At 37.8% G+C, this 19,408-nt stretch overlaps 1 protein-coding gene and 1 pseudogene across 4 annotated transcripts in view; both read left to right on the top strand.

The window, feature by feature from the left end:
• The first annotated feature begins 2,365 nt into the window (after positions 1-2,365).
• WDR35 (WD repeat domain 35) overlaps positions 2,366-19,408 on the top strand; it is a 54,039-nt gene continuing 36,996 nt past the window's right edge. For 3 of the 4 annotated variants that reach the window (XR_015136423.1, XM_086325641.1, XM_086325640.1), the window contains exons 1-8: positions 2,366-4,399; positions 5,072-5,189; positions 12,861-12,932; positions 14,413-14,505; positions 16,018-16,146; positions 16,951-17,084; positions 17,955-18,120; positions 18,246-18,391. Coding sequence is in view for 3 of the 4 variants with exons in the window: in XM_086325641.1 (XP_086181767.1) it covers positions 4,205-4,399; positions 5,072-5,189; positions 12,861-12,932; positions 14,413-14,505; positions 16,018-16,146; positions 16,951-17,084; positions 17,955-18,120; positions 18,246-18,391 (1,053 nt within the window). In the remaining variant the exon portion in view is untranslated. The remainder of the gene's footprint in view (positions 4,400-5,071; positions 5,190-12,860; positions 12,933-14,412; positions 14,506-16,017; positions 16,147-16,950; positions 17,085-17,954; positions 18,121-18,245; positions 18,392-19,408) is intronic. The other variant, XM_086325642.1, reaches the window with a different exon arrangement.
• On the top strand, positions 7,475-10,044 carry LOC147362780 (E3 ubiquitin-protein ligase RNFT1 pseudogene; annotated as a pseudogene).

Below are 19,408 nucleotides of genomic sequence, written 5' to 3'. Positions count from 1 at the left end.
GTGTTAAACTATTTACCAAGAACAAAAAATTCTAAATTTACTTGTTTTACTTTAGAATCCAATCAATAAAATTATAAAATTATATATTTATAAATATTTCTATAACAACATAATCTAATGTTTTTTAAATGTTAATGATAAGCCTGTTTTTTTCACTTACATATTTGATAAAATTTGTTTTCACCTTTAAAGCTTATAACTTTTAGAAGAAAGTAGTTCTTTAAATTATAGACGATTCATTCTTTTTTGGTTTATGTTGTCTTTACTGTAATAAAAACATCAATATCTATATACTATTGTCATGATTTTTTTTTACTTATATCAACTTTGCTCATGTATTTTCTTAAATTAAGCTGAATTACAATTATTTTGAAAATGAAACATTTTCTTGTCAATGAAACAATGTCATGACTCATCCTATAATTTAATCTCATGCTCTCAAAGTTAAAATTTTTTCAGGTTAAATAGAAAGGTTTTGATCAAGAATATTGTGGGAGAGGGAATAAAACAGAATTACATAAATTCAGATTAAATAATGATGAGGGTACATTAAAATAAAGACCTGAAAAGAAACCCAGAAACAAAAAAACAAAAAGCTAAACTGTCAAGGGAAGAAATGAAAAATTAACACATCAAAGGCAATAAATATTATATGAAACATATAATGTTATTTGTCAACATTTTTGAAAGGACCTGACATACAGCAAGTGCTATCTTCCAAACTTATTTGAGCACACAATCAGTTATATTAATATATCACAAAGAAATGGTATTTACAGGGTAATAAATGAGAGCTCATGTACAAGAACTATGGAAAGGTATTTAGAGACAAATTTTTAAGGATGTGACCATCAGTAGCTTCAATTAAACATGCCTTAAACTTAACCAGTTGGTTAGAATCCCCCTGGCTTAGAAAACTGATTTTTGTTTCCTGAGTCCAGTATAGGGAGCCTGTGATCAGGTGCCAGAAAACATATAGGGATGTAATCTGGTGCTGAAAAAGATACACATACATTTGAAAACAAATATGTATTACGCAAATATATTAAGTTTAGTAAGGATTTCTCAGGGAGACCTATTTTGTGCATTTGGCTAGGCACAATTGGCCAAAAGGAACATCACAGGATATATAAAAATGGCCTTGGAAGCAGACAGGAATGTTGGGATGAAAAAAGCATATTGGCTCATTTAAAGTGTGAGCACCAAAGTAAAACAATTTAAGACTGAAGAAAGATCTGATTTTAGCTCCAGTTTAGATCTGACAGGAAAGGCACTAGGATTTATTGTCAATTTCCCAGGATGCTGAGACAACAGACTCAGGTCAAAGGATTCGAACATTATTTGCTGGGGATGGGGAAAGAATTCAGGCGGGGGAAATTAGATAAATTGGAAGGACTGATGTCCTTTTCATTATAGGGGACTGGAATGCAAAAGTAGGCAGTCAAGAAACACCTGGAATAACAGGAAAATTTGGCCTTGGAATACAGAATGAAGCAGGGCAAAGGTTAATAGAGTTTTGCCAAGAAAACCCACTGGTTATAGCAAACACCCTCTTCCAACAACACAAGAGAAAATGCTACACATGGACATCACCAGATGCTCAACACTGAAATCAGATTGATTATATTCTTTGCAGCCAAAGAAGGAGAAGCTCTATACAGTCAGCAAAAATAAGATTGGGAGCTGACTGTGGCTCAGACCATGAACTCCTTATTGCCAAATTCAGACTTAAATTGAAGAAAGTAGGGAAAACCACTAGACCATTCAGGTATGACCTAAATCAAATCCCTTATGATTATACAATGGAAGTGAGAAATAGATTTAAGGGACTAGATCTGATAGAATGCCTGATGAACTATGGAATGAGGTTTGTGACATTGTACAGGAGACAGGGATCAAGACCATCCCCATGGAAGAGAAATGCAAAAAGCAAACTGGCTGTCTGGGGAGGCCTTACAAATAGCTGTGAAAAGAAGAGAAGTGAAAAGCAAAGGAGGAAAGGAAAGATATAAACATCTGAATGCAGAGTTCCAAAGAATAGGAAGGAGAGATAAGAAAGCCTTCCTCAGTGATCAATGCAAAGACATAGAGGAAAACAACAGAATGGGAAAGACTAGAGATCTCCTCAAGAAAATTAGAGATACTAAGGGAACATTTCATGCAAAGATGGCCTCGATAAAGGACAGAAATGGTATGGACCTAACAGAAGCAGAAGATATTAAGAAGAGGTGGCAAGAATACAAAGAAGAATTGTACAAAAAAATCTTCACGACCCAGATAATCACAATGGTGTGATCCCTCATCTAGAGCCAGACATCCTGGAATGTGAAATCAAGTGGGCCTTAGAAAGCATCACTACGAACAAAGCTAGTGGAGGTGATGGAATTCCAGTGGAGCTATTTCAAATCCTGAAAGATGATGCTGTGAAAGTGCTGCACTCAATATGCCAGCACATTTGGAAAACTCAGCAGTGGCCACAGGACTGGAAAAGGTCAGTTTTTATTCCAGTCCCAAAGAAAGGCAATGCCAAAGGCAATGCCTCAAAGTACCGCACAATTGCACTCATCTCACATGCTAGTAAAGTAATGCTCAAAATTCTCCAAGCCAGGCTTCAGCAGGACGTGAACCGTGAACTTCAGATGTTCAAGCTGGTTTTAGAAAAGGCAGAGGAATCAGAGATCAAATTGCCAACATCCACTGGATCACCGAAAAGGCAAGAGAATTCCAGGAAAACATCTACTTCTGCTTTATTGACTATGCCAAAGCCTTTGACTGTGTGGATCACAATAAACTGTGGAAAATTCTGAAAGAGATGGGAATCCCAGACCACCTGACCTGCCTCTTGAGAAATGTGTATGCAGGTCAGGAAGCAACAGTTAGAACTGGACATGGAACAACAGACTGGTTCCAAATAGGAAAATGAGTACGTCAAGGCTGTATACTGTCACCCTGCTTATTTAACTTATATGCAGAGTATATCATGAGAAACGCTGGGCTGGAAGAAGCACAAGATGGAATCAAGATTGCTGGGAGAAATATCAAGAACCTCAGATATGCAGATGATACCCCCCTTATGGTAGAAAGTGAAGAGGAACTAAAAAGCCTCTTGATGAAAGTGAAAGAGGAGAGTGAAAAAGTTGGCTTAAAGCTCAACATTCAGAAAACAAAGATCATGGCATCTGGTCCTATCACTTCATGGGAAATAGATGGGCAAACAGTGGAAACAGTGTCAGACTTTATTTTTTTGGGCTCCAAAATAACTGCAGATGGTGACTGCAGCCATGAAATTAAAAGACGCTTACTCCTTGGAAGGAAAGTTATGACCAACCTAGATAGCATATTCAAAAGCAGAGACATTACTATGCCAACAAAGGTCTGTCTAGTCAAGGCTATGGTTTTTCCAGTAGTCATGTATGGATGTGACAGTTGGACTGTGCAGAAAGCTGAGCGCTGAAGAATTGATGCTTTTGAACTGTGGTGTTGGAGAAAACTCTTGAGAGTCCCATGGACTGCAAGGAGATCCAACCAGTCCATTCTAAAGGAGATCAGTCCTGGGTGTTCTTTGGAAGGAATGATGCTAAAGCTGAAATTCCAGTACTTTGGTCACCTCACGTGAAGAGTTGATTCACTGGAAAAGACTCTGATGCTGGGAGGGATTGAGGGCAGGAGGAGAAGGGGACGACAGAGGACGAGATGGCTGGATGGCATCACCGACTCGATGGATGTGAGTTTGAGTGAACTCTGGGAGTTGGTGATGTTGGCCTGGCGTGCTGCAGTTCATGGGGTCGCAAAGAGTCGGACACGAGACTGAGCGACTGAACTGAACTGACTGACCTTCGTTTGACCAATGGGCGCCAGCCTACCAAATCCTGTAAAGTACCTTTCCTTTTCACAATGTTGGGATTTGGGGCTTACACAACACCCCATCCTTACGACCTCATTTGAATGGGCGCCCTTACTGAGCTGGTACTGAAACCTCAGTCGAGTTCCACCGCGACCGTCCGAGGTCGAGGCCGGTCCTCGGAGCCCGTCCGGACCAAGGACACCTGAGGCTACGAGGCAGGGAACTAACAGTCGCGGCGCCGGCCGGGTCCCTGGGCAGGAAAGCCCAGAAGCAAATCCACCAGGTCCAACACCGGTTTGGGCCCGCGACAAGAGCTCTACCAGCAACCCCGACGTCCGCGCAGGCGTACTACGCCCGGCGATGCGAGGGCAACGCCGGAAGTGTCCCTTCGGCGCCCCGGATGCGACCGGGAGGCGGCGGTTGCCAGGGCGACGAGAGCTTCCCAGAGCCGCTGGTACTCGCGATCTGCAGCTTAGAAGGTTTCCCGTGGCGGGCTTTGACTGCTGGGGTCGTCCTCTCGGGGTTTCCAGGATGTTCTTTTACTTGAGCAAGAAAGTGAGTTTCCCAGGGTTCGCCCTTGCTCCTCCTCTGGTTTCTCAACCTGCAGGCGATTCCGGCATTCTGCCCGAGAGGCTATGCGTAGTGATCCAGCCTTCGCCATCCCTTCTTTCACCTTCCTGCGCGGTCCAGCCTCGGACTTCCCTTTGCCGGTCCCTGAGCCCACAGAGTCCTTGGCGGAGCCAGCCGCTCTCTCGCAAGATCTTTCCCATTCCTGCCCCTGGTTAGGTCCTTTTGGGGGGGCCCGCAGGGCAGATCACTGTGTGCGTCCCTATCTTTCTCTACTTCACCTGTTGCTCATCAGATGATTTAAACTCGTTGGATCATCACGGGCCGCTGGGCGGGGAGAAAAGTAATAAAAACGTAGGCAAAGTGTGTGTGGAAAGGGAATAAGGATTTGGAGGTAGAGTTTTATGCCTGCTTTACCTCCCCTGCCTTTTAAAAATCCATCAGGTCATCCTCATTGGGTTTCTTTTTGCAGTCACTGCCCTTCTTCTGTGGGCAGTTCTTTGTCTCTTTCCCAAATGGGCCCCGGGCAGTTCAAGGGACTATGCTTATTTTCATAGTTTCACATTTCTGCAAGACCGTTTCTTCTGCAGTCTTCATCTTCCGTAGACTCACTACCAACCCCTTCGTTAAAAGTTGTGAGTGGCTGTGGTTGCTTTTCAGGTTGCCATGTCCAATAACGTGAAGCTGAAATGTATATCTTGGAACAAGGACCAAGGATTCATAGCATGTGGTGGTGACGATGGATTACTGAGAGTTTTGAAATTGGAGACACAGACAGGTAAATGAATGCAAGCCCAGATGTTTGAACATAAGGGAAAATCATTTGTTCAGAGAGATTTGCTTATGGTATTTGTCAGTATGCAATTCTAATTCTTTCAAAAGGAAAAAAACCCCCAACATTTTGGGGTGTTCTAGAATATTTTTGTAAGGAAGTTCAGAAAATATCGAATGTAAACCTCAGATGGTTTTTGCTGAAATTATCGCTGGCAAATGAAAATGAATGAAGGATGAAGACTAAGTCATTATATTGTCTTGTGCCATGTTTGTTGATTGTGCTGTATCATTAGGAGTCTAATAAAAATGACGTGAGTCACCTTTTCAGTGAGGTCACAGAAATCTCACATTTTGGCAGCTTATTTACAGGCCTGTGTTCTTTCTGCTTTTCAGATATGTAAATAATTACGCACTTAGTTCTCAAGAACAGAACATGGGATTAAAAAAATTGTTTTATTAAGAAGTCTCTTGTGTTTTACAGCTTGATTTCTCTTTTTCTAGTTCTGTGGAATCATAGCACACAGTTTCACATTTCTTTATTATCTAGTGTTGCTCTAGGTTGAAGAGCTAGACAATCCCTGATCTATATAGGAGATCTGGATAAGGAGATTGAATTGGAACCTGAATTGGAACCTTGGCTCTGCCGTAAGACTTCTGAATACATTTCAGCAAGTTTCTGAATATCTTTGATTTTAGTCCAGTCTTTTGTAAAATTTGGGTTTGAACTAAGTTACATTTTGGATTTCTTACCAGCATTGCTTCTCAAGCTTTATCAGGTATAGGAATCATCTGCAGAGGTTGTTAAAATGGATTTCTGGACTTAGCCCCAGAGTAGAACTGGAATGGGGTCTGAGAATTTGCATTTGTAGTGCTACTGGTGTTGCTGGTTCTCAGACCACACTTTGAGTAATACTGTTTTACAGCTTTGAAGTGATAGTTGTAAATATTATTAAGCACTTTCTATGTCTAGGGTGTTTAACCTTTACCGTCTAATTTGACCTCACAGTAATCTTGAGAGGTAGATATTTCAGATGAGGCAACTGAGGTACTGATCAATGAATAACCTGCCCAAGGTCACATGGGAAATAAGTGACACAGCTGAGATTTTAATAAAAGGAATAGAAAAGAATTTTACTTCAGCCAAATGGAGAACTGTAGCCAGGGAGGCGGTCTCTCAGATGATTCTGAGAAACTATTCCAAAGAAGATGGTTTTTAGCATGGTTTTATCTCCTGTCCGAACAAAGAATATCAGACACAACAGGGAGGGTGCATTCTTTTGAGGAATTTATTTGCTTCCTACGCAGTGAGTCAGTGTGGCTTTGGCTTCTGGGAAGGGAGCCTCATCATTGAAGGAGTACTAGCACTGATGTCCCAGGAAGGGCAGCATGGACCTCTGTCTTTAGGATGGACATTCTTTACTTCTGGACAATGCACACTTTTCTTTGATGGTTAAAGCAGATATACAAGTTATGTTTGATAGCTTAAAAAACACACTGTTCTAGTTAGCATGAAGTTTAAGTTAAATAATGTATAAACCATTTTGACTTTCCCATACTGCAATATGTGAAAATTTCTTCTGTCAAAACTTAGTTTGTCTCAATTTCAAACCTCATTTTTAACCACTACATGGAGGGCTCATGGACGGCCTAAGCAAAGAGAGAATAGTTGTTTTGATGTGCTAGATTAATTATATGAAAAAAAAGCAGATTTGGAAGGTAGAGACTTATGTACCAATTTGAGTTTGTCTTCTGTTGCTTAGTAATTTAATCTCTCAGTGCTTTAGCTTTCTTAACTGTCTTAAAGGAAAATAACTTTTGTCTGTGTTGCATTTCTCAAATACTTACAAGTATATGCTCATATGTGCATGTACATATACATATTTTGCCTAAAATATGTAGGAAGTTTTAGTTACATTAATAAATGGATGTATTATGCTTAATATTGAAGGCTTGTCAAGAAAAAATTACTTCTTTTCCTTTTATACACTTCTGATGAAATGTGGTTAGAATATTCTTTGAAATTTGTGAGCAAGATGAAAAATAGATTCTTGAATGGCTTGGAATATGGAGTTAATTATTTGTTTTAAAATTTAATAATGAGTGTAAATCATGTTGAAAGAGAAAAATATAAGAAATATGGCTGGATGAGTCTTTAAAAGGTCAGTCTATTGTATCACAACTATTGTTATTAAATACGATAATAATAAAGTAATAAAGTTACTGTTACTCCAGTAATCATCACCAGATATTGATTGCTGAGTACATTTGAAACACTGTGATATGCTGAAGATGTGGCTTTGTAAGTGCCATTTTGGTGGTTGGCTACAGAATAGCTAAATTATTATCATTCTTCCATATAATATAACAGTCGTCTACATCAGTAAAATACCTACTATAGCATTATTTTAATGGCTGTTTAGTATTCCATTTTGTTGATATATATAATGATTTATATATCCAGTTCTAGTGTTGGATATTTAGATGTATCCACATAAGTTGTCCCAACAATATCTTTGTATCCAAAGATCTTTGCTAAAGATGTTTCTTTGCATGGACCTTTAATTACTTTCTAGCATACAGTTCTAGAGGTGGAATTTACTGGATCAAAGGTCATGTAGATTTATAAAGGTCCTCATATGTTTAGCCAGTTTACCTTCTAGAAGGCTTGCATTGCTTTGCATTCCCTGTAGTGGTATTCCCAGTTTTCACTCTTGCTTTAGAAGGAAAGGAACTATTAGAACCGATAGAACCAGTGTTTGTCCCCATCTTGTTACCTCAGGTTAAGATGGAGAGGTAGGTAGTGTTCTCTCACAGGCCACCTTTCACAGGTTTTGCTGAAGCCCACCTCCTCTTGCCTTCTCAGGGCCCTTATTCCTTTTTAATTCTCTCTCTCTTTCCTTTTGAGTATCAGTCTGCTTTCTCCTTCTTTTCTCTCCCTTGCCAGCCACTTTCATGTTACAAAGCTAATGGGCAGCTTTTTGTTTTTTTGTCCTTATGCACATTTGACTGGTTCTTGAACTGTTGTTTTTTCAAGAAAAGAGAGAATTGCAATGTTTTAAATTATTGTTATACATATTGCTATCCCCTCCTTTATTTTCTTATAAGTTCTCAGTCTCTTTTACCAGATTCTCCTCTAACTGTTGGAGTTCCTGAGAACTTGCTTCTGGGCTCTTTTCATTTCGCATTCTCTTTAGACTTATTCTTTCATTCCCATGGCTTTAAATGCCCTCTGTGGAATGACGATTCCTAAATATATCTCTCCAGCCCAGTCCTGATTTATCAGACTTGGACATCTCCTCAAGAATCTTTCACAGGCATCTCATACTGAACTCTTGACCTTCTCCCGTTTATCTTCTCTCACTTGTCTTCATTTCAGTAAATATCTTAAATTTCACCCATTTGCTCAAGCTAGAAGCCCACTTCTTCCCCCCTTAACATCATCTTCATCAACAACCCTATGCTTCTGTCTCCAGATTATCGAATCCATCCTTTCCCTTTGTCCTCTTCTGCCCCTCCAGTCCCAGCCACTATCATCTCTCACCTCAACTGGTTGAGAATCAACTTCATGGTTTTTTGCCTCTTTCTTGTGTGATCTTAAAACAAAAACAAAAACAAAAAGAACCAGGTCATGTCATTTCCTTTCTAACAGTCTTTAAAGGGACGCCGGCTTGGGCCAGAGTTGCTTGTGGTGGAATTTGAGAAGGGCCCTGACTGGAGATGGCATCTCTTGCTCTTCCTGCCACTGCTGCAGACGGCGCAGTGTACTCATCTTCATGAGAAGAAATATTGCCGGAAAGCAGGCATTTGAGTCAGAGAAGAAGTGTTCCAAGACCATCCAAACCACCTGTGTAGCCATCTGCACAGCCCTCCAGGAACTGCAGGCAGTGGGAGTATCAGCTTTCTGACGTGCCCATGCAGTGAGATTGACACTCAAAGCTTCCTGCCTTTGTTCTAGGAATGTTCGTAATCCAGACCAACTCCATACTTAAAGAATGTGCTGCGAACCCAGGCTCCAGAAACAGCAGGTCAGGGGCCCATAGCTGTACCCGTGGATGTGTGCATAGTCACTTGTAGCCAGTCATGCAGCGAAGCCAGGCAGCTGAGTGATCCTGCCTGGGAGTCTGTAGAGCCTATAGCAGCTCCTTCTCAGAATCCCACCATCTCTTCAAGTGTTGCAAAAATGTCTTCTTCACATTTCAATCCTGCTTGTCAAACTCACCGTGCAACACATAATGCGAATTTCTCTTGCAGTTGGGCTGCTGACCACTTTCATGAATGCAAAATGTGAAAACTGATGTTAATGAACGTCAGCCAGGTTTTCCCAAGATGAAAGTGCTCAGAGACTCGGTGTGCTTGGTTCCTCGTTTTCTGAGCAGGGTCTTCTGTTTTCCTCTGTTCTCTCTCTCATTCTCAGTGACTTTATTACCGTTAACCTTTGTAAATCCTTTGGATCTTTTGAGCTTGTGGGAGATACTTTGAATGGTTTGAATTGCTGATTTCATTCCAAAATTTCCCTTCATGGGTTTCAAATGCCTTCTTTTATTGGTGCCTCCTTTCATCATGCCTTTCAAATCCAAGGGTTATTGATGCTTTGAGAAGAATTCTGTCAGTATTAACAGATGCTTGTTCCCATGCCAGTTTGTTTGCTTATTGGCTGTGGGGAGTTTAGTAATGTAACTCCGTGGAGTCTTGAAATCTTGGTGGTTTTACTTGACCTCACTGAAAACTTTTGAGTTTTTTTGTTTTGGATATCTGAGCTTTCAGACAGATTTTGCAGATATTTTCTGCATAATAAAGTTCTAGAGTTACTGCTAGCAAAAGACAATATTTAGATGTGGAAACTATTTGTTCACCATGTAAAGGAGAATTTAAAAAATGTATTCTCATGTATGTCAGAATATGTTTTGTGAAGAGGCTACACTTCATGGTTTAACAAATAGAAAACATGCATGCAATGCAGAATTTTGAATTCAGACCATGTAAGCCAATGGAAGGATGGAACTGCTTCATCAAACTTTCAAATATGTTGGGTCTTGCAAACCCTTAGAATCACGTATCACTAATTTTACTTGATTATAGTGATTGTGACTATAGGCATTAGAATGGATTTTCAGTGCTATAAGAAATATGTTTTTATGAAATGTTTTTAGAACTAGAATAAGGCTTAAGTGTGTAGGTACATTTTTAAAGAGATTCAGTGAGTAAGAGAACCCATTGTTAAAAAAACAAGGTTCAACCTAATGTGTATGTCAACATTTATTCTATCCTAATTGTTTGAGAAATGATTGTGAAGTTATATATGTGTATTCTTGTTCATGTTACTAAGACAGTAACTAGATAGTTAGAACCAATGGTTTTAGAGGAACTCAGATTTTTTTCCCTCTGAGATTGTTTTCAGAATAAAGAATATATTTCATAGTAATTTTAAGATACATGTTATCTGAAAGGAGAATTTTCTTGAACTTATAAAAATTCCCATTTTCACATATTCTTAAGATTTTCATAAATTAGTATTTTTAAATGAATGCTTCAAATGGTATATTTTACATGTGACTATCAGATTTTCTGGGAGAAGGAAATGGCAACCCACTCCAGTACTCTTGCCTGGAAAATTCCATGGATGGAGGAGCCTGGTTGGCTACAGTCTGTGGGGTTGCCAAGAGTCAGACACAACTGAGCTACTTCACTTTCTTTCTTTGTATAGTTCCTTTTGGAGGAGGAAATGGCAACCCACTCCAGTGTTCTTGCCTGGAGAATCCCATGGACGGAAGGGCCTGGTGGGCTACAGTCTATGCGGTTGCAAAGAGTTGGACATGACTAAGCAACTAACACACACACACACACACACATACACACATGTCAGATTTTCTAAGTGAAGATTCATTTACTGAGAAGACATTTTATGTTACTATATTCTGGATAAGAAAGCTATGCTACATATACACAATGGAGTATTACTCAGCCATTAAAAAGAATACATTTGAATCAGTTCTAATGAGGTGGATGAAACTTGAGCCTATTATACAGAGTGAAGTAAGCCAGAAGGAAAAACACCAATACAGTATACTAACACATATATATGGAATTTAGAAAGATGGTAACAATAACCCGGTGTACGAGACAGCAAAAGAGACACTGATGTACAGAACAGTCTTATGGACTCTGTGGGAGAGGGAGAGGGTGGAAAGATTTGGGAGAATGGCATTGAAACATGTAAAATATCATGTAAGAAACGAGTTGCCAATCCAAGTTCGATGCACGATACTGGATGCTTGGGGCTAGTGCACTGGGATGACCCAGAGGGATGGTATGGGGAGGGAGGAGGGAGGAGGGTCCAGGATGGGGAACACATGCATACCTGTGGTGGATTCATTTTGATATTTGGCAAAACTAATACAATTATGTAAAGTTTAAAAATAAAATAAAATTATATTACTATATTCTTCTCTGTAGTATGATTAGTAATCCAAGAGAAAAAGTCACTTCAAATAATAAACAGCCTTTAAAGGCTTACATTGCACTTTGGATAACAAAAACTTTTCACTGCTTCTTGCAAAGACTTCAAATTTTTTTCTATGCCTATCACTTCTGCCTCATCTTATGCCATTCTCCCCTTATGAACTATATAGGCCTTCTTTCAGTTTGCTAAAGGCTCTAAAATTCTACCCAGGGGCTATTGCATTTGCTGCATCCTAGCCTGAAATACTTTGCCCCTTTCCGTAACTGGCTTGGCTTTTTCCAGTTTATCTCTTGGTCTCAGCTTAGATACCATTTCTTCAGAGCTCCTTCCTTGGTTCTTCCTCCCTCCAGTCTAAATTAACTCCCCCTCTGTTTCTTGTCTCTTATTATGCTTTTACTTTTCCCAGTTGATAATTTTATATATGGTGGTGGTTTAGTTGCTAAGTCATGTCTGACTCTTGCGAACCCATGGACTGTAGCTTGCCAGCTCTTCTGTCCATGGGATTCTCAAGGCAAGAATACAGAAGTGGGTTTCCATTTCCTTCTCCAGGGGATCTTCCTGACCCAGGAATCGAACCCTAGTCTCCTGCATTGTAGGTAGATTCTTTACCAACTGAGCTGCAATGGAAGCCCAATTTTATATATATGCATATGTATTTATGTGGGTGTGTGAGTGTCTACTTAATATCTGTCCCCTCAGTACACTATAAGCTTTCTAGGGGGAAAAGCCTTTTTTTCATCATTTTGTATTCAGAACCTTCCACAGTGCATAGCGGAGTGTAGACATTCAATAAATGTTTGTTGAATGAATGAATGAATGAATATGATTCTGCAAAATCTAATAAAAACTAGTTTCCCAAATCTTTGCTTTTTGATCTCACTTATGCTTTAGAGTTTTCAATCTAAAATCATAAATACTTCTTTTTTGTTGTCTTTTGGGAAGGAATAAGTAGCAATAATAATTACTAATTATATTTAATATGCTAAATAAAGTATTCTTTTATACATCTTGCTTTATTTCACCAGAATAATATCTTGCAAGGGGGTACGTGTTTGTCCATGTTTCTACCATGAGAAAAATAAGTCAGAATAAGGCATTCTTTAAAATATTATTCTAATATTATTTAGGAATAGGAAAAAAGCAAGAAATGTCAAAATCTTATAATCTGTCACTTTTATATATTTGCCATAGTATGTTTTGTTTTTGTTTTTTCAGATGATACAAAATTGAGGGGTCTTGCAGCCCCTAGTAACCTTTCTATGAATCAGACTCTCGAAGGTCATAGTGGTGAGTCATGTAAATTTTTAAATCATATTTGAATAGTATTTTTAGCTATTTAGAACCGCTTGTGTGTGTATGCTTAGTCGCTCAGCCGTGTCTGACTCTTTGCGGCCCCACGGATTGGAGCCTGTCAGGTTCCTGTCCATGCGATTTTTTAGGCAGGAATATTAGAGTGGTGCCATTTTCTTCACCAGGGAATCTTCCCGACCTCGGAATCCAATCAGAGTCTCCTGGAGCCAAGGGGTCCAGTCCACATTGCATGTTGTTTCTTTACCCGCTGAGCCATCAGGGAAGCCTTAGAAATGACTTGTGCGTGCGTGCTAAGTCGCTTCAGTCGTGTCCAACTCTGCAACCCCAGGACTGTAGCCCACCAGGCTCCTCTGTCCATGGGATTCTCCAGACAAGAATACTGGAGTGGGTTGCCATGCCCTCCTCCAAGAAATTACTTAATGCAAAAGTGTCATTGTTTAAATGATGGTCTTATTTAAAGTAATCACTTCTGTTTAGCCACAATTTTGCAAAAATGTTGTTTTAAACAATGGTCTTATTTAAAGTAATCATTTCTGTTTAGCCATAATTTACATGGCCTAGAGTCATTCAACAACTTTCACATGATTAAATAGCATCTTCAATAGGTATGAAAAAAATAGCTATTATTTTATATATTAAAAATACTATCTGTCTATGGATAGGATATCCTCCTCTTTAAGAGTATGTTTTATGGTCCCAGATTAATGTAGACTGAAGAGACATGACACCTGAATGTACTGGATGATGCCAGACTGGATCCTGAAATGAGAAAAACAGCTATCTATCATGGACATTATTTGGACATTTGATAAAACTTAAATGTGGACTGTGGGTTGGAGATAATAGTGTATGTGTTAAAATTTCTAATTTGTAAAACGGTTTTGAAAGAGAATGCCCTTGTTCTTAGGAAATATACAATAAAGTATTCAGGGATTAAAAAACTAAAAAAACGCATTTGTTCATATAACCCAGAGGTTTAAGATATGCTCAAGAGTGTGTTACTAATAGAATAGAAAACAAGGTGTGGTGCAGGGGGAGAGATTCAGAGACATCTCTTTGACAAATACCACCCCCTCTAAAGAAAAAAAACAAGTACTTGGTATGATGTCCTTTGGGCATCATAGTCCTTGGGAGTCAGGCTAATTGGGTAAACCTTACTTACATTTGTATCTGTCATCAGATCTATGGCAGCTCTTATAGCTGATCCTAATTGGTCCCTTAGCCGGCATAAAATAGGAATAAACATGAAAATTAGTATTAGGCATTGTTGTAGAAGCAACTGATAATACTAACTGTGTTCTGTGAACATTTTTGAGTAACTTTAGACTGGTTAATTGCCCAGAAATGGTACTGATTTTAACATACTCTCGGCATTTATTATAAAAATATAAATTTAAAATTAATTGTAGCTTCTTTTTGCTTTTTTAGTTTCTAAACTGTTTTTATAAATTTTTAGGTTCTGTTCAAATTGTAACATGGAATGAACAATATCAGAAGTTGACTACCAGTGACCAAAATGGGCTTATCATTGTTTGGATGTTATATAAAGGTATATTAAGACAGCTTATTTAATCTTCCACAGATTGGAGTTTGGATCACAGTAGTTGAACGGAGAAATAACATCTTTGAAATAGACCCTTTTTAACCAGCAGTAGGAGTTCACGGGGGGTGATATTTCCAGATTTATGGATTCCTACTTTTCCCTTTAACCTTATTTCTTTTGAACTGTGACCGTGCATTAAGAAAGTGAATTATGTGACTGTTGATTATCTTCAAACTGAGCTTAGACTCTTGGCAGAATAGTTTCTGCTTGAGATAGCTCTTTTTTTCAAGTTTCCAATAAGAATTCATTTCTCTGTGGTCAGTGACTGGAGTTAGTTTAGTAGATAAAAACACATTTATGAAGAAGTCAAAAGCAATAATTCATTTCCTTTAATGAGTCAATTAGCTTCCTTTTCCTTTATGGATATAGATTTTTATCTCAGCTCTGACTGCTGGCTCCCCATTTGTGCCTTTTGCCCAGAGTTGAAAGAGTCAGAGAAAGATTAATTTAGGTGTATCACTGTTACCAGAAAAATAACTCATAATACATGTTCTCTTGAGGCCTGTAGGCATCATCTTTGAATGAAAAGGGTACCTTAGCTCATGTGTGGTTTTAAAAATGCTTAGGGTATATACCTTTAAAAAATTCTTAATTAAAATATGCTGTAGTGCACAAACTCATCTATTTATTTTTAAAGTTTATGTCTGTGTATGTGTGTGTGGGGAGTAGAATGTGAAGGTACACGAGATTAGAGTAGGTCCTCTCTGAGCCTCAGTCTTGATGGGTAATGCCCTGTTCTGATTAGTTTTTCCATGTTACTTAATTACTTGCTTGGCTTTAGGCCAGACTTGTATGTATGGGAATGTAATAAAGCCTTTTAAAGAACAAAAAGAAAACAAAATAGCCTTGTGATATGCCTCACATTTGATTATACCTTGAGACAAGTCACATCTCACTTCAACCCCATGTAAGTAAATACAAGAACGTTTTTGTCACTCAGGTTTAGTGATGTGATATCACTAATGTGACGTGAGCTTAAAATTTTTTTCAGTCTTCTAGTTTTTACATAATACGCTTACATTTAACATGCCTACAGTTAATCATTGGAGAGTTTGGGTATACTTACGAAGTAATTGTGGTTATTCTGTTTTTTTCCTTGCTTATTATCTGAGGTGCACTCAAGTGGGAAAAATCAGTCTTTGAGAAAAATCACTTATTTTGGCCCTTTGGAAGCAAATGAAGTTTTATTTTTTAATTGATAGAAAAAAAGAGAAAAAGGATAGGCATTTATTGTGTTTTCTGTGATAATCTTTGAAGCAATTATTAGTAAAGGCATGAGTTATTTTTTTCATCTTGTTCTGTTGGATTTGAAGATTTTGTAGTTTAATGTCTTAGGTTGTGGAAAACTTTGCAGTTATTTGTCCCATCGTCTATTTTATGGAAAGTTTCCAACTCTGAAGTACCATTTATCAGATGTGAAAGTTTTGACTTGCCATTTGTTTTCCTTTGTGAATACAGGCTCTTGGTATGAGGAGATGATCAACAACAGAAATAAGTCAGTGGTTCGAAGCATGAGCTGGAATGCTGATGGACAGAAGATCTGCATTGTATACGAGGATGGGGCTGTGATAGTTGGTTCAGTGGATGGTAATGCGTTTTGCACCCAGAGCTAAGGTCAAGATTTACCTGAAGTTTTGATATTTAGAGGTTTAAATGTTATCATATGTTAGCATTCTGACAGAAAAATAAATACGAAAAGAGAAAATAGTTGCTGTACAATTTGATGACATAGAAGAACCACTTAAGTCTTACTGTTTAGTCCGTAAGTCGTGTCTGACTCTTTTGCGATCCCATTGCGACCACATGGACTGTAGCTCACCAGGCTCCTTTGTCCATGGATTTCCTAGGCAAGAACACTGGAGTGGGTTGCCATTTCCTTCTCCAGGGGATCTTCCTGACTCAGGGACTGAACCTGTGTCTCCTGCGTTGGCAGTCAGAGGGACTAAATCAGAATAGGTAGAGGGATTGACTTTAGATTGGTGTCTTGTTGGGGACATGTCTTCCTTTGTATTAGGAGGCAAAGCAGAAAAATAAGTGTGGATTCACTTGTGTTCTGAATGTTTGAAAGTAGGAATGGGTTTTTTTTGGAGAAAGCTTTTATTTTCTTTCCAAAGTAAAAGGTGAATTCTTCTGCTAATTGGGAGTAAGGTTCCGAGTCAGAATTTAGAAGAGAAGGGAGAGAGTTGGAAACAGCTGCTATTTCAAATGCTTAGTAGGGTGTTTGGCACATAGTAGGTGCTCAGTAAGGATCTAATGACTGAATAAATTAAACAACTGAATGCGGTGAAGAATGTGAGAGCCCTTTAGGGAAACAAAGATTTCTAGAGCAGTTGTTAGAGAATCGTGACTTTGAAATTTTAGTGAAATAATTATGTTTTATGTTTGTTTTAGGGAATCGCATTTGGGGAAAAGACCTGAAGGGTGTGCAGTTATGCCATGTAGCATGGTCTGCAGATAGTAAAGCCTTACTTTTTGGAATGGCCAATGGAGAGATACACATTTATGATAATCAAGGGAATTTTATGGTATGTGTATATATACTTTTGTTTTTACAACTTTGTATGCTTATCTTATATATCATTTTTATATATGTACACACATTTATTCATTATGATAATTTGTGTAATCAAGATAGTCTTTAATTCAGGTTTTTTTTTTCCTGAATTTGTTTTATTAAGAAAACATTCTGTGTTGCTTCAAGGTAAATTAGTGCTTTTAGTTCTGATTTTCTGATAGCTGGAAGGGACAAAACTGCAGTGTGTCGAAACTGAGGAATGATGGGTAGGATGATGTGAAGTTAACCTTTGTGTCTTCTAATTTCCAAAGCCGAAGTTTACATGAGATACCAAAGATATTTTTTGTAGCAAGGTATTAAAGCTTGTGAAAAGGATGGCAGGCTTATACAGTAAGGGACAAAAATCAGGTTCTGGAAAGAAAGCAAAATAGAATAGACTAGGATAGAATCTCAAGGAAAGCTCTGGCTTTGTGAGATCTAGCTGTGGCAGACCTCTGACCTTACTTATGGCAATTTGTTTTTAGTCAGGTCAAGACATCACATGAATCCACTCAGTGGAAGTGATAATAACCAGTATCTACATATTGCTATTTGCTGTTTGACACTTTGCTATTTTCAAAGCACTTTTGTATACCTTTGATCATTTGAGTCTCACAAAACTCTATGAACTTTTTTTTACTTTTAATCCTCATTTTACAAATTGGGAAAACTGAAACTCAGGTGAAGTGATTTGCCCATGGTTGGTGAATCAGTAAGTGATGCAGCTTGCATTCAAAACCAGATTTTCACATTTCAGTGTTCCTTCTGTGATAATACTCTATTCACACTAATTGTACTACTGTTTTCAAATATAAAATACTGGCTCACTGATTTTATTTAGGTGAAAATGAAGATGAATTGTTTAGTGAATGTCACTGGAGCAGTCAGCATTGCTGGAATTCATTGGTACCACGGCACAGAGGGTTACGTGGAGCCAGATTGCCCCTGTCTCGCCATCTGTTTTGACAATGGGAGATGCCAAATAATGAGACATGAGAATGACCAAAGTATGTAGTTTTTCTTTTTTTTTAAATGTGGAGAATTAAAAAAATATTTAAAAAATTGTTCTTAAGATTATAAAAAGTTCTCTCGGCTAAATATTTTACCATTATTCCTTTTTTTTTTGGCCTAGATCCTGTTTTAATTGATACTGGCATGTATGTAGTAAGTATCCAGTGGAACCATACTGGCAGTGTCTTAGCAGTGGCAGGCTCCCAGAAGGTCATCACTCAGGATAAAGATGTAAACACTGTGCAATTTTATACTCCATTTGGTGAGGTAAATGTCTCATTAAAGATTTTGTCTTTCTTTCTTTCCATTTAAATATGCAGTGAATAAGGTAGGGGAAAAAAGAATGGAGGAAGGGATATACACTTGTCACTTTTTTTTGAAAGGGACATTTTAAATAAAAATGATCAACTATTAGGTGTATTTCTTTGATTAATATCCTCATAAGCCTTCATTTTATCATGGAATTTATTTTATAATCTTTACATTTAGAAAACCAGATGTTTCATGTAAGAAATCACTGGGGAATAGTTATTGAGAATATTTTCTCCGTAATATGCATATGCATCTTTTTCACAGGTGGTTTTTGAGTTGTTTTTAGTGTAATTTAGTTGTTTCAGATTAATTTTAGGGGGTTTTAACATGATATATTAAATGTGGATAGGTATTAAATATACATTGCAGTCTGTCCTTCTCCCAAACTTCTGTTTCAATCTGTTGTGAAATAATTGCTTATTTTAAGAAAATCTATCTTAAGAATGAATCATAGGTGTTACTACATTAAAAATAAATACATTTAAAAAAATAAATACGATCCTTCTCAGTATTATTATTAATAAATTTAATTTTCAAAGAGTTTTCTTAAAGCAGTAGTAAATATCAAATAGGAGAATTAATATGTTATACACTTTAAATTATTTAGAAAGTAAGAATTTAGTCACTAATATTAATAAGTATTTACCTATTTTATTTTCTAACCATAGACTATACTCGGTTTCTTTTGGATATCCTGTTGGTTTTTATAAATTCATCACAAACTTCAATAATTTCTATTTTTGGCTATACCAAAGTCTGTACCAGTTGTTTTTACTATGTTAGTATTTTTTTTTCTGTATTTTAATAATTTCTGTCAGGGTAAACAGTGGTGTCAGAAGATGCTGAAGGTTACCTAGTAGAATGTTCTCTAGAGTGTAGGCGGTCTCTGTTCATTATCAGCTAATAATATTTCTGGTAGATGCTAAAAGCTAAGGAAAAACAAAAGTGCAGTTCTCAAGGTTCCTAAATAAT

Source organism: Bos grunniens, chromosome 11 (genome assembly GCF_055505025.1).
Source record: "Bos grunniens cultivar Pamir isolate PY7600 chromosome 11, Bosgru_T2T1.0, whole genome shotgun sequence".
Taxonomy (NCBI): domain Eukaryota; kingdom Metazoa; phylum Chordata; class Mammalia; order Artiodactyla; family Bovidae; genus Bos; species Bos grunniens.
Note: the sequence above shows the minus strand (reverse complement) of the source record. Positions and strands in the feature narration are given on the sequence as shown.